A 17,513-nucleotide genomic window follows, 5' to 3' on the forward strand; every position below is an offset into this window, starting at 1 on the left:
TCTCAGGTGAGCCTCAGAGGGATGACTTTGAGTTCTGTCTGTCCTTTGTCCACAAGGAATTTCCTGTGGGTAAATTGTGAGCGAGATATGTAGCTTCTTAGCTATCTTATTTAGGAATAAAATGGGAGGCAGGTTTGCCTGACCCAGTTCCCAGCTTGACTTTTCTCCTGGCTTAGTGATTTGGGGGCCCTGAGGTTTATTTTCTTTTCACAAATACTATAAAGGAGCTTGATATGGACTGCTGCATCTTTGCCGCCAGGCACACTATATTGTACTTCAAGAAGTTTACTTCCTCAGGCATTGAGGCACCACCTTGTTAGAGTTTGGGAGGAGGCCGACAAATAAAGGTTAACAGCCAAACTCCTTGAGCTGGGCAGTTAGGACAGTTTTCCCCTGGGCCCTCCAAGCCATCCTTCCACCAGGTCCCTGACCTGCAAAGGTGAGACCCCTTTGTTCTTTACCCCTTACTGCTTCAGTTTTAGCTGAGCCATGCTGCAGTTTTGAACAAGACATCCCAGCTGTCACTTCCTCCAGCAGTTAACCCCTCTGTCCCACAGTTTCCTCAACTGGATAACAGTAGGGTTGTCGGGAGGATGAAATGAGTTAATATGGGTAAAGGACTTAGAACAGCGCCTGGCTGGCAGTGTGCTCTCTGTACTTTATAGGTATTCTATCTTTATCTTCCCCTACCTGAATGTCGCCTCTTCTCTTGCCTATAAACCACTCCACTCTAAATGCACTGGTAGCGAATCCAAGCTCAAGGGATCCTTTGCTGTACCATCTGAGGAAGACCCCACCCCACTCCTTATTGGCCAGTTCAGATCCAGCTCATGTGTAAACTGTAAGATGAAAGCCTGGGCATATGGTTTTGAGTCTATCAGTTTGATCATGGAAACTGACAGATTGTCAGTAAGGACAACGAAATATAGCGGCATATTGGCCAGTCTCAAATCCTTGAAAGGTGCAAATGTTAAAAAGCGAAAAGTTGGCCGGGCGCGGTGGTTCGCGCCTGTAATCTCAGCACTTTAGGAGGTAGACACAGGAGGATTGCTTGAGCCCAGGAGTTTGAGACCTACCTGAGCAACACAGCGAGACCCCCATTTCCACAAAACATGTAAAAATTGTCCCGGTGTGGTGGCGCGCACCTGTAGTCCCAGCTACTCAGGAGGCTAAGGTGGAGGAACCCTTGAGCCCAGGAGGTCCAGGCTGCAGTGAGCCGAGATTGGGCCACTGCACTCCAGCCTGAGTGAGAGCGAGACGCTGTTTCAAAAAAAAAAAAAAGAAAAAGAAACGTAGGTTTTACCTGTGCCTCCACGCCCCACCGTGCCCTCCCTTGCCCATCCAGAAGCCGCTTTGCAGTTCCACGCGCGGGCGTCTACGTCCCACCTCAGGCCGCCGGAGGTGCGGCTTTGGGAGGATGAGGTGGGCCCGGCACGACACGACCCCCGTACCTGCTCTCCCTTTCACAGTCTAGCAACCGCGTTTGGCCCAGGTAATCTCAGCTCGCCTAATGCAGCGTGCTCCGCCGCTTTCCCGTGGCTACGGGCGGCGAAGCAACGGGAGCGGGCTCTACTCAGTGGTTTCGAGCCCCCCATGCCCCAAGTGAGTCGTAAGCGACTTCTACCTGGGCCCGTAGGGCCTCCGCGTCCCGGGCCGGTCCCCGCACAGGGCGGAGCCGACCCGGCCCGGAGCTCGCCCCGCCCCGCCCCGCCCCGCCTCGCCTCGCAGTAAGCCGACCGTGTGGCGGCCGGGCGGGGGCCTGGCAGGGGAGAGAAGGGGAGGAGAAAGGAGAGGAGGAAAGTGGAGTCTGGCGGGACGGAGGGAGGAAGGGAAGGGGCGGAGGCGAGGGGCAGAGTGTGCCGGCGCGCGGGGGAGCCTCAGCGCGGGGCGCGTCTCGGAGCCCAAGTCGTGGCCCCGGAGCGGAGCCAGCCCCTGCCCTGCCCGGAGCCGCCCGCCGGGGCCGTCCCGAGCGGCGACACCCTAGGCGTCCTGGCCCGCCAGCCAGGGCAGCCGCCGTCCCGGGACTCGGCCGTGAGCGCTGCGGAACAGATGGTGGCGGCGGGGCGCGGGCCAGCGCGGGCGCCGTGAGCCGTAGCTGCGCACTGGGCATGTGGCGGCGGCCCCCGGCCCTCGGCCCCCGCGCTCCGGCCCCCGCCCCGGCCCGGGCCACCGGCCCCCGCGGAGTGCAGCGACCGCGCCGCCGCTGAGGGAGGCGCCCCACCATGCCGCGGGCCCCGGCGCCGCTGTACGCCTGCCTCCTGGGGCTCTGCGCGCTCCTGCCCGGGCTTGCAGGTAAGCCGCGCCGCCCACGGCGCTCAGAGAAACTTTGTCGCGCACACAGCCGAAGGCAGTGCCTGAGGGCAGAGGGCGCCTTCAGGGCACTCCTTGGTGGATGGACCCGTCGCCAGGGGACAGCCCCGCGGGGCCGTCGTGAATCTCCTGTCGGCTCCCGGGCTGAGGAGGAGCTTCCCTTCCTGTGTAAACAGCCTGGCCGGCCTGCTGACCTAGCCCGCCAGCCCTGCGCCTAGGGCACGGGGAGGACCGCCGCCGGCCCTGCCTTGGGGCCCGGGCTCTCTGTTGGCGAGCACAAAGCGGTCCTTGTGGCCGACCGGGAGCGGGCGGGCTGCTGGGGGGCATGCCGCCGGTGTCCTGTTCCCGGGGAAGCAAGGGAGTCTCGAAACCCCAGCCAAAGCCCAGGGCCACCTCCACTCCTGAGGGCTCGCCTCCTGGGACTGAGGGTGCACGGGGCCCACAGCGAATCCCGGAGTTCTCTGCGCCTAGGCTAGCCGCCTTCATTTGAAGATGCAGACCCACTTCCCCACCCCACCCCGCCTGCTTCCGCCTCGCCTAGGCCACCGCAAACCCGAGGGGGCACCCGCGTCCCAAACCACAGCCCCACCTGGGACTTCCCTATTAGATTCCTTCTGCCCTACTTTATCCCGCGATTTGCACACGCTCGGAGCCTCACACTCCCCTAACTGTGACCGATGCTGGAGTAGAGGACAGGGGCTGTGGAGATTGCCTTAGCCCGACGCTGCCATGGGCTGGCGGCGGTGCGAGGATCCCTCGGTTACCTGCTCTTAAGTTTTCAGGGTTGGGAGATGACTGGACGTGCCAGTTCGGAGGCCCTCGAGGAAGGATGCACTTGTTTGGGATGCGGACTTTCTCCCTTCCTTTAGGAAATAATAGTGCTCTATTCACTTTGGAGCCAGAGATACTTGATTGCTCTTGTGAGCCAAGTGGTTGCCTGGCTGCCCGAGGGGAGGACTGTTCCCCACGGTGTCTCATTTACATGAAGGCAGTGGAGGTTTAGGTTTAAGAGCGGAGGAGGGGTCTGAGCAAACAACAACTTCGTTCAGACCCTAATTCAAACTTAATACTGTAGCAAGGTTTTTGTTTTTTGTTTTAAATGGGAAAATAATCACTCCAGAGCTTGGAGAGTAGATGAGTGGATTCCAGACACCCATCCGGCAGCCAGTGCCCATCACGGATAGTTTCATGGGTCCCTTGGGAAAGCGAGCAGAAGGAAGATGTAGCCCACATCACACAGGAATGTATTGTTGTGAACGCTCCCCTGCTCCACAAGGACTTTCCTTTAGTTTGAAATTAGGCACTTTTTCTTTTTTGGTGGGAACATTTTCTTTTAATACTTTAAATAATGTTAGTAGTTTTTAATTTTGGCAAAATAAGAAAATCTGGCAACCCTGTGTTAAGCTCCCCTTCTCTTTTTCTGTTTGTTTCTTTTGTTTTGTTTTTAAATCTTAGTTTTCTTTGAAATCCAAAAGTTTGGAAACTGCCAAAGGAGATGGCTTCTAAGTTCCTCTCCAGCTTGACATTCTGTAATTCTGACAAACAGAATTATAATAATAATTTCCAGTTGCAAATAATTTTTTTTTTTTTTTGAGTCAGAGTTTCAGTCTTGTAGTCCAGGCTGGAGTGCAGTGGTGCCGTCTGTGCTCACTGCAACCTCCCAGGTTCAAGCGATTCTCCTGGCTTAGCCTCCCAAGTAGCAAGGATTACAGGTGCCACCACCATACCAGGCTAATTTTTGTATTTTTAGTAGAGACAGGGTTTCACCATATTGGCTGGGCTGGTCTTGAACTTCTGACTTCAGGTGATCTAACCACATCGGCCTCCCCAAGTGCTTGAATTACAGGTGTGAGCCACCATGCCTGGCTGCAAATAATTTCTAAAAATACATTATTTTCCACTTGCATCATGCTTTCTCTTTTTCAAAGTTCATGTACATCTTCATGGTGATATCCATTTTCTCATATGGGCTCAGGAAGGAAGTGACTTGCCCTTCCCCTCTACTTGGGTCAGGAGTGGTGGACCAGGGACCATGGCTTTTGGTCCACTGCCCTCTGTCCTACCTGACTCAGCTTAGGGAAGAGAGAAGCACTGAGCATCGTGGTTCATTTGCAGATCTTTTGGGGTCCCGTTTTCCCATTGCCCATCTTTTTTTTTTTTTTTTTTTTTTTTTGAGACAGAGTCTCGCTCTTGTTGCCCAGGCTGGTGTGCAGTGGCATGATTTCAGCTCATCACAACCTCTGCCTCCCAGGTTCAAGCGATTGTCCTGCCCAAGCTTCCTGAGTAGCTGGGATTACAGGCATGCACCACCACGCCTGGCTGATTTTGTATTTTTAGTAAAGGCGGGGTTTCACCATGTTGTTCAGGCTGGTCTCCAACTCCCAACCTCAGGTGATCTGCCCTCCTCGGCCTCCCAAAATGCTAGGATTACAGGCTTGAGCCACCACACCCAGCCTCTGCCCATCTCTTTGACTACAGGTTTTGGTGATGGTGGTGGTGGTGGTGGTGGTGGTGGTGGTGGTGATGGTGGTGGTGATGGTGATGGTGGTGGTGGTGGTGGTGGTGGTGGTGGTGGTGATGGTGGTGGTGGTGGTGGTGGTGGTGGTGGTGATGGTGGTGGTGGTGGTGGTGGTGGTGATGGTGTGGTGGTGGTGGTGGTGGTGGTGGTGATGGTGGTGGTGGTGGTGATGGTGGTGGTGGTGGTGTGGTGGTGGTGGTGATGGTGGTGGTGGTGGTGGTGGTGGTGGAGCAAGCCATAGCACTGGCCTCCAGAACTTGCTGCCTACCTCTCAGGGCTCTGAAGCTTCTTAGGGTTAGCAGAGGTTGACTCACATCTGTGTGATTTCTCCTAGTTTCTCAGTGTTGCTGAATTAACTTCAACATTCTCTCTTTTTTTCTTCCCTTCCCTTCTTTTTTTTTCTTGAAGCACTACAGGTACTTTATTCAGGGTGTGTTTCTGTATTGCTACTAGGAACATTATTATTTGAAAGAAAAAAAGTTATTCAGAGAAAAGAAAGAGATGACCCTCAGGGCCATGCCTGCCTGGGTGTTCCTGGACCAGTGGTTGAGTGGCTCTCTGCTGCTCTAACCTCTCTTTCATCTCGGTTCGAATTTCCAGCAGGAAACCTTAGGTTTCAGGGGCTCATTTCGAACAAGTCCCTGGCCGACTGACAACCCCCTCCCGTCCCCACCAAGGGCTATCTCCTGTTCTCTTTATTATCTTATGGCTGAGAGCTTCAGACAGAATCCTAGGACGTGGTCTTTCCCCAAAACCAGGGGTCTCACTGAGGTGAGGCTTTTCCACGCTGCCTTTGCTAAGAGAGAGAGAGAGAGGAGCACCGTCTTATAAAGAGGATCCTGCAACACCACTGGAATTATGTGTGCCATCACATTCATTTCTTTTTTAAAAAAAGCAATCAAATGTTCTTCTAGTGAATGCTCTGCACACATCCTAAGACAGCCCTTTGTTTTATTTAGTGGACTCATGTTGGCAGCACCCTTCCTCTACTCCCCACCCCCTACCACATTTCCTGTGGTCTGTGATGGGGTTGTTGGAATTTGGCTGCGTCTACAGCTCTCTGTAGGTAACCAGGCACAGGTTTAGAGCTGACAGGACAATGAAATACAAACAGTGGGTTTGGTCTGTAGACTGCTGTTTATCCTATGGATTTACATTTTAACTCCATCATCCTTGAGTTGGGGGAGCTTTTTATAAAGGGGATTGAGGCAGAAGAGGGCAGGGTCTAATTAGCTCTAATTAGTATTCCCCGCCTGCTTGTTCTCCATGCTTATTTAGCTACTGAGGCAACGGGGAATTAAAATATCTAAGTAGTTTGGCAAAAGGCCTTTTGTGCCTGTGTGCCCTGGTAACTACTTTTTCTTCTTCAGCCTGGCCATGGAAATATTCTGAGATGCTTTAACGATATCAGTAATGTGGGACAATTACACACTCCTTAAATAATAGGGCCCCTTTCACATGGCAGTGTGCAGCTGGGTTAATGGGATAGGGTCTCTTTTCACAGGTATTTCCAGTTGGCTGGAGCCGAGGGCCTTGGAGAACTGACTGCCGTGGTTTGTTTTCCTTCTTTCCGGTTCGAATGGGATTAATGGCCTCTATAAATGTAAAGGAGTGCTTTATTTAGAGGCGCCCATTTGTTTCTGAAGCTTCTTGCTTCCGTTGAATGCAGGGTTTGCTTCCCGGGCCTCATGGTGAAAAGTTTGCTTCAAGACAGGCTTGACTCATCCCCTAAGGCTGATGCTTTGAAGGTACTGCAGAGTACCCTGCCCTCTCTTCATAGGATTCCCTCCCCAAATCCAGCCAGACATTTTCAGAGCTGGTTGTCTCTTGCAGAGCCGGGACCTACTTCTGCAACTTGTTCCCTTTAGTTATTCTCAACTCTTACTCAGAGTGATCCTGAGATCCAACTCAAGTCAGATCATGTCTCTCTGCTTAAAACCTTCAAATGATTTCCCAGAGTCCTGCCAGGCTCCACGAACTCTCCACTGACTTCCCTTCACCACTTTCCCTTCAAGTCCTTTGCTCTAGCAGCATGGGCCTCCCACTGTCCCTCCAGTGTGCCAGTCATGCTCCCATGGCAGCCCTTCTCCCTGCTTGGAATACTCTCCTGCAAGATATCTGTATGACCGGCTTCCTCCACCCTGCAACCCTTTTCTTAGCGTCTCTTGCTCAGCCAAGTTTCCCCTGGCCGCTCCCAGCTAAAGCTGCAAGCTTCTCCCTATATCCCGCGTTCTTTTTATCTGCTTTCCTTCTTTAATTTTTGTCCTTAGCACTCATCACCATCTAATGTAACTACATATCTTATTCACTATTTCCCCTAAGTAGAATTCTCCCCCAGCCAGGATGTGAGCTCTGTGAATAAGGGAGTCTTGTTGGGTTTATTTACCTCTGTATCCTCCATGCCTAGAACAGCACCAGGCATATATTTGTTGATTGAATAATGGATGAACCTGAGTCTTGGTAATTGGGAAGTGAAGAGGGCGATGTATCCCGTCCTCAACTCCCTGTTGCCTTCTACAGCTAGCTTTGAAGTCAGGGACTATGCATGTGGCTTGCTAGGAAGAAACATCCTGGGAGAAAGAGATTCTGTTGGAATGTGTCAGGATTTTTTTTTTTTTTAAATGGCGTCTCACTCTGTCGCCCAGGCTGGAGTGCAGTGGTGTAATCTCCGGTCACTGCAACCTCTGCCTCCCAGGTTCAAGCAATTCTCCTGCATCAGCCTCCTGAGTAGGTGGGAGGCAGAGGCTGCGGTGAATCAAGATCACACCACTGTACTCCAGCCTAGGCAACAGAGTGAAACTCCATCTCAAAATAAAATAAAAAAGAAAGGAAAAAAGAAAAGAAAAAGTACATATGTAAAGGTTTTTTTTTAAAATTGAGACAGAGTCTCTCTGTCTCCCAGGCTAGAGTACAGTGGTGTGATCTCAGCTCACTGCAACCTCGGCCTCCAACATTCAAGCAATCCTCCTGCCTCAGCCTTCCAAGTAGCTGGGATTACAGGCATGTGCCACCACGCCTGGCTAATTTTTTGTATTTTTAGTAAAGATGGGGTTTTACTATGTAGGCCAGGCTAGTCTTGAACTCCTGACCTCAGGTGATCTGCTTGCCTTAGCCTCCAAAGTGTTGGGATTACAGGCATGAGCCACCATGCCTGGCTAATTTTTTGTATTTTTAGTAAAGATGGGGTTTCACTGTGTAGGCCAGGCTAGTCTTGAACTCCTGACCTCAGGTGATGTGCTTGCCTCAGCCTCCCAAAGTGTTGGGATTACAGGCATGAGCCACTGTGCCAGGTGTCTCTTTTATTCATTCATTAATTTATTTTTTAAAAGACAGAAGCTCGCTCTGTCACCCAGCTGGAGTGCATTGACGTGATCATGGCCCACTGCAGCTTGAACTCCTGGGCTCAATTGCTCCTCCCACCTGGTCCTTGCAAAGTGTTGGGATCACAGAAGTAAGCCAGTGTGCCCGGCCCTTAAAAAAGCCTTCTAAGAATTGAGAAATCCAGAAAAATTGAGAAGGTAGTGCAAAGAGTTCCCATCTACCTCACACCCAGTTTTGCCTATTATTAACATCTTACGTTAGTATGGTACCTTTATTATAATTAATGAATCATATTGATATGTTATTATTAACTAAAGTCCATCAGTTTAGATTTCTTTAGTGTTTACCTAAGTCCTTTTTCTGTTCTAGAATCCCATCCAAGATACCACAATACATTGAATTGTCATGTCACCTTGGGTTCCTATGGCTGTAACAGTTTCTCAGTCTTTTCCTTGTTTTTTATGACCTTGACAGTTTTAAGAAGTACTGATTTAAGAAGTCAGATATTTTGTAGATCATCCTCCTCTTGGGATTTGGCTGATGTTTTTCCCATGATTAGACAGAGTTAGGTGGTTTTGGAAGAAGAACATAGAGGTAATCAATTGCCTTTAAAAAAAAATAAAAACCTTTTGATAGGTAATATAGTCCTATAATTTTTAAAAATATAACTCATCAAGTGAGAAGCCTGTCTTTCTTGCTGCCCATCAGTGCGGGATATTTCTGTGACCCCCTTTCCTAAACAGATTATGCCTATATAATTCCTATTATAAAGCTACTAAGCTTTCTTATGTATCCTGAGGGTTTCTATGTATGTGTTACAAATATCCCTCTTTCATTTTTATTCAGAGGCAGCACAAAACACAGTATATATCTTGCTTTTTATTTTTAACTTAGCAATGTATTGGGGTAAGCTTCCTGTCAATACAGAGAGCATGCTCATTCTTTCTTTATAGCTGTATAGCACTCCATTATATGAATTGGTGCTTTAAAAATAGAAGTCAGATCTGTAAGGCTGGTATTGTTGAGTGTTGTGCAGATGTCTGATGTTCATAAAGGCAGTCTAGAAGGAGAACTGCTGGGATAGAACCTTCCTAGGGCATATTTGCATTTCATGGTAACATTTAGATATATGGCTATTTAGTTGCTAGAGTCTATACTGGGACTGTTTTGTCCATTGTGTGACAAATGTGAGGGCCTGGTTCAGGGTGTGGGGAGAAGCATTCCAGGGCATTGCCAACTTCAAGGCAGAAAGGCCATTTCAGCTTCTGTATTCACTTCTGTTATCCCATGGAATATTTTGGATCAGGAAATTCCAACTGCAGATGTATGTTTTAGTAGTAGTTGTCTGACCTTGGACTCATGGGGTGTACAGAAGTGGAGAGAGGCTGAATGGAAGGAGGCCAGCTGGGAGGCTATGGCAGGAATTTAGACCAGAGGGCCTGGCTTGGGCTGTTGGGGCTAGAGGCTGCAGACAGGAAGGGTTGGCTTAGGATAAACATTTCTTGCATCTTGAAAGGAATGATCAGCCGGATGTAGTGGCTCCTTGGATGACTGATGAAACACAGGGGTGAGTCAGTGGGTTTTGGAAGAACATATTTTTAGATTACGGTTTGCAATAAACACTAGGCTTCAGAGATGTGAAGCAAAAGAGATACAGGGAGTTGCCACTGAGCTGGGAATAGTCACTCTATGCAAACAGCAACGAAGATGAGATGTGGCTATCGTCTGGGCTGCTAGTTCCTGTTTCCATGACCTAGACCTAACACTGACATTTGTGAACTCTGAGTGTTTAGTTTTTTATTCATTGCTTCCTTCCTTTTCAAAGTGCTTATTGGTGCCAAGTGACTCATCCAGCAAAGTCCAAACTCTCTGAAATATTAATAGGTGGAGAGAGGAGAGATGCTAAAGGGAGTGAGTCTGACACTACACGTATCAGCACACAGCCTGTGGTTTAGGATCCTGGAGTGCCTGTCTGGTACCTGGTACCCGGCACCCTATGAGTTCCTGGACATCAAGGGCTGGTAGGTCATTCACCTGTGCATCTCTAGCATCCCCTCAGTCCAGTGCTCAGCATTTAGGGTGTGTCGAGTGCAGAGTTTCTTGAATTTGAATTTGTCCCAACATCAACCGAATTTTAGGGCAATCATTTTGAGTACAAACGACTTTACTTTTCTATGTGAATATTTAATAATAACAGAAACAGTTAATATTGCCATATGATAAATTGTTTTACAGTTGTTCATGATGTTTTCATACCAGGTGACTATCACATCCTTTGAGTTTCTTTGGTATTGTGTCCAATATTCAGTAAGGGCTTTCAGGCTGCTGGACCAGAAGACTAGAGCTCAGTCTGATGTGGGTCAGAATTGAGGAGCTCTTATTGTACTGAGCCCTGGACCTCCAGCCCAAGTTCCCAGAGCTCAGTGATGAGGCTCTGGTAATTATAAAGTGTTGTTTGTAAATATATGTGGCTTTGAAGCTGGGTGCGGAGGCTCAGGCTCACGTATGTAATTCCAGCACTTTGGGAGGCTGAAGTGGGCGGATCACTTGAAGTCAGGAGTTGAAGTCAGAAGACCAGCCTGGCCAACATGCTGAAACCCTATCTCTACTAAACATACAAAAATTAGCCAGGTGTGGTGGCATATGCCTGTAATTTCAGCTACTCGGGAGGCAGAGGTTGCAGTGAGCCAAGATCATGACCCTGCAGCTTGGGCAACAAAGCAAGACTCTATCTTTAAAAAAAAAAAAAAAAAAGTATATGGCTTTGATCAGAGTCCTAAGTGAAGCCTTTGACCTCAAATTCCTTTCTGATGAAGGGGCTGTTACGGATCTCCAGAGGACCCTAGAGCTCAGCAGGCCACACTAGCCCTACGTCCAAGATGGCAGAGGGACCCCCAGGCAGGCATCCCATGTGGGCACTTGCTGGCGAGGACCCCGTCTGACCTCTTTTTTGTAGATAGGGCTCCTTGTTTCAAGTCACATACTCTTGTTATCTTACATTTTCATCTATAAAAAGAGACAACTTGACTAGCTCATCTTAAAACAATCCTAGCCCCAAGGTACTATAATTTCATGATTTTATGGAAATGATTTTATATATCAAAGAAAAGGATATACCTCAAGAGCCTGAGTTTGTATTTGATAAGGTTGAGGAGAGGAGAAGCAAAGTTACTTTTATTCTAGATTTGTTTCTTTTCCCCTGCAGATAGTGGTTGCTGACAGGTACGGGGATTTGACCAAAAAATTGGACTAGCATTTTGCAACTCTTCCTGCACACACTTTTGTTTTTAAAGGCTTAAGTGCCTATTTGAAAATCACTAAGTGAGCCGGGTGTGGTAGCTCATGCCTGTAATCCTAGCACTTTGGGAGGCCCAGGCAGGAGGATCACTTGAGCCCAGGAGTTTGAGACCAGCCAGGTGTGGTGGTGTGTATCTGTAGTCCCAGCTACTTGGGTGGCTGAGGTGGGAGGATCACCTGAGGCCAGGAGTTTGAGGCTACAGTGAGTTATGATCACACCACTACATTCCAGCCTGGGCAACAGAGCCAGACCCTGTCTCAAACAGACAAACAAAAAACAAACAAGAAATCTAAAAAATAAAAGAAAAGAAAACTCATTGAGTGAGTGAATTCATTTAAAATTAGAAGGAGTTTGTCAGTACATACACAGGCAGGTCCAACTTCCCAGTAGGTTGTGTTCTCAGACCTTCTTGGTCCTCATTTGGGCCTGGGATGGCTTTTCCTGCTGAAGTGAGGTCAGGCATGGTAGGTGGGTCCCAGCAGCACCAGAGCCTCCTGCTGCAGGCCTCCCTGGGTGAGGTAGATAAGGAGGAGGCCTAGGGTTCAGGGTTAGGGCTGGTGGAAACCTTTGTTCGCACCCGCTGTGGGCTCTCAAACCTCTGTTCCTTTCTTCCTAGCCTCTCAGGTTCTGCCTGTTTCTCCCTCCTGTCTTGTCCCAGCTACCATCCTTATGCCGATTGGTATTTCTTCCTTCTAAAGTCCCTGTGGTGACATGATAAAGCTTCCTTCCCCACTACCTCCTGCACCCACCTCTCTCCCAGTCAGCAATTTTGCCATTCGCGATTTCTGTGAGTTTTTACTGCTGGTGACAAAGGAGAAGCAGGGAGTTAAAATTAGCAAATTAGGGAAATGTTCCAGTTGCAAGATATTGGTTTTTTTTTTAACCCCTATTTTGGCATTTCTTCTCTTTTACTTTTTAAATGTTTCTTTTCTTTTTCCAGCTTTATGGAGGTATAGTTGACAAATAAAAATTGTATATATTTACAGTATGTGATTTGATGTTTTATTATATGTATACATTTGTAGTGATTACTACAATCCAGCTAATTCACATATTCATCACCTCCCATAGTTATCTTTGTGTGTGTATGTGGTGAGAGTATTTAAGATCTACTCTCTTAGCAGTTCTCAAGTACACAATACATTGTTATTAACTGTAGTCACCATTCTGCACAATAGATCTCCAGAACTTATTCATTTTCTCTAAATGAAACTTTGTACCCTTTAACCATCTCCTCTTTCTCCATTCCACCTCCACCCCACCAGCCGTGGCAACCACCATTTTACTCTGTTTTTCTGAGTTCTTTTTTTTCCCATTCCACGTATAAGTGACATAATGCAGTATGTCTTTCTGTGCCTGGCTTAATAGTATCCTCCAGGTTCATCCATGTTGTCACAAGTGACAGGATTTTCTCAATTTTTTAAGGCTGAATAGATTTCATTGTATGTATATACCACTTTTTAAAAATATCACATTTTCTTTATTCATCTGTCTATTGATTCCGTATCTTGGCTGTTATGAATAGTGCTGCAAGGAATATGAGTGTGCAGATATGTTTTTGACATACTGATTTCATTTTCTTTGGTTATATACTCAGCAGTGGAATTGCTGGAACATGTAGTAGTTCTGGTTTAAGGAACCTCTGTCTATTGATTCCGTATCTTGGCTGTTATGAATAGTGCTGCAAGGAATATGAGAGTGCAGGTATGTCTTTGACATACTGATTTCGTTTTCTTTGGTTATATACTCAGCAGTGGAATTGCTGGAACATGTAGTAGTTCTGGTTTAAGGAACCTCCATGTCGTTTTCCATAATGGCTGTACTAATTTACATTCCCACCAACAGTGTACAGAGTTCCCCTGGTTCCCTTTTATCAACATTCTTGCTAGCACTGGCTTTTTTTTTTTTTTTTTGAGACAGAGTCTTGCTCTGTCGCCCAGGGTGGAGTGCAGTGGTGCTGTCTCGGCTCACTGCAGCCTCTGCCTCGTGGATTCAAGTGATTCTCGTGCCTCAGCCTCTCGAGTAGCTGGGATTACAGGGGTGCACCACCACACCCAGCTAATTTTTGTATTTGTAGTAGAGACAGGGTTTCACCATGTTGTCCAGGCTGGTCTAGAATCCCTGACCTCAGGTGATCTGCCCAACTCAGCCTCCTAAAGTGAGCCGCAGTGTGAGCCACAATGCCTGGACTTACAGGAGTGAGCCACGGTGCCTGGCCCATTGCTTATTTTTCTAATTGGGTTATTTGTTTTCTTAATATTGAGTTGTTTGAATTCTTTATGTATTTGGGTGTTAACCATTTATCAGATGTATGGTTTGCAAATATTCTGTCGCATATGGTAGGTTGTTTTCCTACTCTGTTGATTGTTTCCTTTGCTGTGCAGAAGCTTTTTAGTTTGATACAATTCCATTTGCCTATTTTCATTTTTGTTGCCTGTGCCTCTGGGATAATATTCCAAAAGTCATTGCCTAGTGTGATGTCAGAGAACTTTTTTCATATGTTTTCTTTTACATTTCAGGTGTTACATTTAAGGTTTTAAACCATATTGAGTTGGTTTTTTAAATATAGTGTGAGATAAAGGTTCAGTTTCATTCTTCTGTATATGGATATCTTGTTGTCCCAAAACCATTTATTGAAGAGACTAGCCTTTCCCCATTGTGTGTTCTTGACAACTTCGTTGAAGATCAGTTCACTGTAAATGCCTGGATTTATTTCTGGGCACTTTATTCTGTTCCATTGGTCTATATGTCTGTTTTTATGCCAGTACCATGCTGTTTTAATGACAGTTGCTTTGTAGTGTATTTTGAAATCAGGCAATATAATGCCTCCACCTTTGTTCTTCTTGTTTAAGGTTGTTTTGACTATTTGGGTTTCATACAAACTTTTGTGGTTTGATAAAAATTTTAGGATTTTTTTTTCTATTTCTGTGAAAAATAGATTTCTGGGATTTTGATAAAAAGTGAATTAAATTTTTAGACTGGATGGCATGGACATTTTAACAATATTAGGCCAGGCGCGGTGGCTCAAGCCTGTAATCCCAGCACTTTGGGAGGCCGAGACGGGTGGATCACGAGGTCAGGAGATCGAGACCATCCTGGCTAACAAGGTGAAACCCCGTCTCTACTAAAAATACAAAAACTAGCTGGGCGAGGTGGCGGGTGCCTGTAGTCCCAGCTACTCGGGAGGCTGAGGCAGGAGAATGGCGTAAACCCGGGAGGCGGAGCTTGCAGTGAGCTGAGATCCGGCCACTGCACTCCAGTCCGGGAGACAGAGCCAGACTCTGCCTCAAAAAAAAAAAAAAAAAAAAAAAAAAATATTAATTCTTCCAAACCATGAGCACAGGATATCTTTCCATTTTGGGGGTCTTCTTCAGTTTCTCTTTCTTTCTTTTCTTTTTTCTTTTTTTGGCTTTTGAGACTGGGTCTCCCTCTGTTGCCCAGGCTGGAGTGCAGTGGTATGATCATGGCTCAAAGTGTGTACTGTTACACCTGGTGAAATTTTGTTTTTCTTGGAGACAGGGATCCTACTTTGCCTAGACTGGTTTCAGCCTCCTAGGCTCAAGCAGTCCTCCTGCCTTCACCTCCAAAATGTTGGGATTATCATAGGCATGAGTCACCATGCCCAGCCTTAGTTTTTTTTTTTTTTTTTTTTTTTTTTTAATTTGACCTATTAATAGATATGTTGAATCAATGGATTTCCTCTATCTTAATTCAACATTGTGTTCCTGGGATACATGGTTTCTTTCAGTATACTGTAAATTTTGATGTGAGAGTATTTGATTTAGAATTTTCTTTTTGTAAAAAAATTCCTGAATAAAACCAATGTATTGTTTTTTCTTTCCTTTTTTTTTTTTTTGTACTATTTTTGTCATTTTGGATAGACTAAGTGTAAAGGGGCCTTTCTTGTTCTCTCTCAGAAAGAGAGGATTTGCTGAGTTATGGGGAAAATGAGAATCCAAGTGGGTCTAGCAGAAGAAATGGAAGTTGCTAACACAAGCATGCATGTTTGGTGAATGCTTCAGAACCTCAATGTTCAGCCTCAGCAAATGAGCCTTAACCTGCAATTAGCAATGGGACCTGCACCCTTTAGACTCAGAGAGGCCTCCTGTTAAAGAAGGAAGTAATTCTCCCAACTTATTCAAAGGCCTGATCCATGAAATTTATAGCCAGGAACTAATTAGTGCGTCTTTATCTTGCTTTAAAGGTCTCAACATATGCACTAGTGGAAGTGCTACTTCATGTGAAGAATGTCTGCTAATCCACCCAAAATGTGCCTGGTGCTCCAAAGAGGTATGTAAGTGGGGGAGGGGAGAAAGAAGGGAAGGAATGTTGCAAGGGTGAGGGTGAGGAGGGGGCAACACCACAACACACCAGTTCACTGTACCTAAAAATCCTGTGCAGATTCTGTAAGCTGCCTCTTCCCCGTCAGGCCAGAGCGATGACAAATCCAAGTTTATGAGACAATAAGATAAACTGGGTTTCTTGATAGTGTGGAATGCTAATCCTGTTTTAGGGAAACAAGACTTTCCTTCCCTTTTGTTTGGAAACCAATTAGGATTCATCTGTAGTTTTCTGATCTTTGGTATAAGAACACTAGAAGACCTGAGCTTGTGAATCGAGTTTGTTGCATAATGATTCAAAACATATCTAGATGGCTGGCATGTTGGTGGAGGCCACTCATCTTAGTGTCCTTACTTGAGAATAAATATTAGGAATTAGCCTTTATGGAATGATTTTATTTAAAAATAGTGGCTGCCATTTCTTTAAGCCTTTTAGAAAGAGATACAGGTTTGGAACAATGTTAGGCTATTGATACCATAAAGCAATATGGGCTGGGTACTGTGGCTCACGCCAGCATTGTGGGAGACCAAGGCAGGAGGATTGCTTGAGGCTTGAGCTCAGGAGTTTGAGTCCAGCCTGGACAACATAGAGACTCTATCTCTACTAAATAAATCAGGAAAGAAAGAAAGAGGGAGGGAGGGAGGAAGGAGGGAGGGAAAGAAATGTAACTTGGTGGACTAATCGGAAAATGATTGATTTCTGAATTTCGTGTCTTGAAGGAAATTTCTGGGTCACAAACCCTCTATGTAAAAGTGCCCCATTAAGGTTATTTGTAAAAGAACCCAGGACTTGCTGTTTTGGACTGGCTCAGTCTGCAACTCAGTGTGTGATCCCTGTCAGGAGGACCAAGAGATGGCTCTCGGGAGGCTGGGTTAGTCTCCATCATGGCTGCCTCAGAGGTCTGGGGATTCCTTTAACTTATGATGGCTAAAAATGATCACGTGGGGACCTTACTAGATGTCATATCTTTTGTACATCATAAAATATCTCTGATTCTCACAACAGCTCTGTCAGGTGGGTGTAATACACTTGTTTTATTGATGAAAATATGAGGCTCAGAGCAGTAGAGTGACTCACTCAACGTCATACAAGTGTGCCAAAGCTGGGATTTTAATCTGACTTCTGAGCCCAAGCTTTTCCCTCCAGGCTATATGGCCTCTTGCTTGCTATATGAACTCTCTAAAATGTCATTTTAAAACTTTGGGAGTTCTCAGTTTACTTTGAGAGAGCAATCTTTCCAACATATAAACCTTTAATCATATTTGTGATTAATTGTACCATCTTTGTTATCACCCTTCTTTAAAATCTTCCTTTTGTTCTCTATGACCTGTAGGGCAGGTCAATAGAGACCTGCTCTGTGGTCTGTTGCCTTCCTCCCGCCATCATCTTTTGTCTGACCCGAAATTTAGCCAGAGGGAACCACCTGCAGATCCCCAGAGAACTCAGCTTGAGAACCCTGCCTGATCTTCCCCGTGTTGCTCCTCTCCCCAGAAAGCCTTGCTGGCTTTTTCTTCCTCTTTCCTTGTTTATTTTTTATTTTTTTGAGACAGGGTCTTGCTCTGTCACCCAGGCTGGAATACAGTGATGCAATCGTAGCTCACTACAGCTTCCATTTTCTGGGCTCAAGCAATCCTCCCACCTCAGCTACCAGGTAGCTGGGACTACAGGTGTGCGCTACTGTGCTCGGCTAATTTAAAAAACATCTTTTAGAGATGGGATCTCTCT

The 17,513-nt window shown here is 46.7% G+C and overlaps 1 protein-coding gene across 1 annotated transcript in view; it reads left to right on the plus strand.

The window, feature by feature from the left end:
* Positions 1-1,548: 1,548 nt before the first annotated feature.
* ITGB5 (integrin subunit beta 5) overlaps positions 1,549-17,513 on the plus strand; it is a 123,913-nt gene continuing 107,948 nt past the window's right edge. The window contains exons 1-2 of the mRNA XM_033210969.1: positions 1,549-2,292; positions 15,652-15,737. Coding sequence (XP_033066860.1) covers positions 2,223-2,292; positions 15,652-15,737 — 156 coding nt within the window. The 5' untranslated portion in view covers positions 1,549-2,222. The remainder of the gene's footprint in view (positions 2,293-15,651; positions 15,738-17,513) is intronic.

The sequence above is a fragment of the Trachypithecus francoisi genome, unplaced genomic scaffold (assembly GCF_009764315.1).
Source record: "Trachypithecus francoisi isolate TF-2019V2 unplaced genomic scaffold, Tfra_2.0 Lachesis_group0, whole genome shotgun sequence".
Taxonomy (NCBI): Eukaryota; Metazoa; Chordata; class Mammalia; order Primates; family Cercopithecidae; genus Trachypithecus; species Trachypithecus francoisi.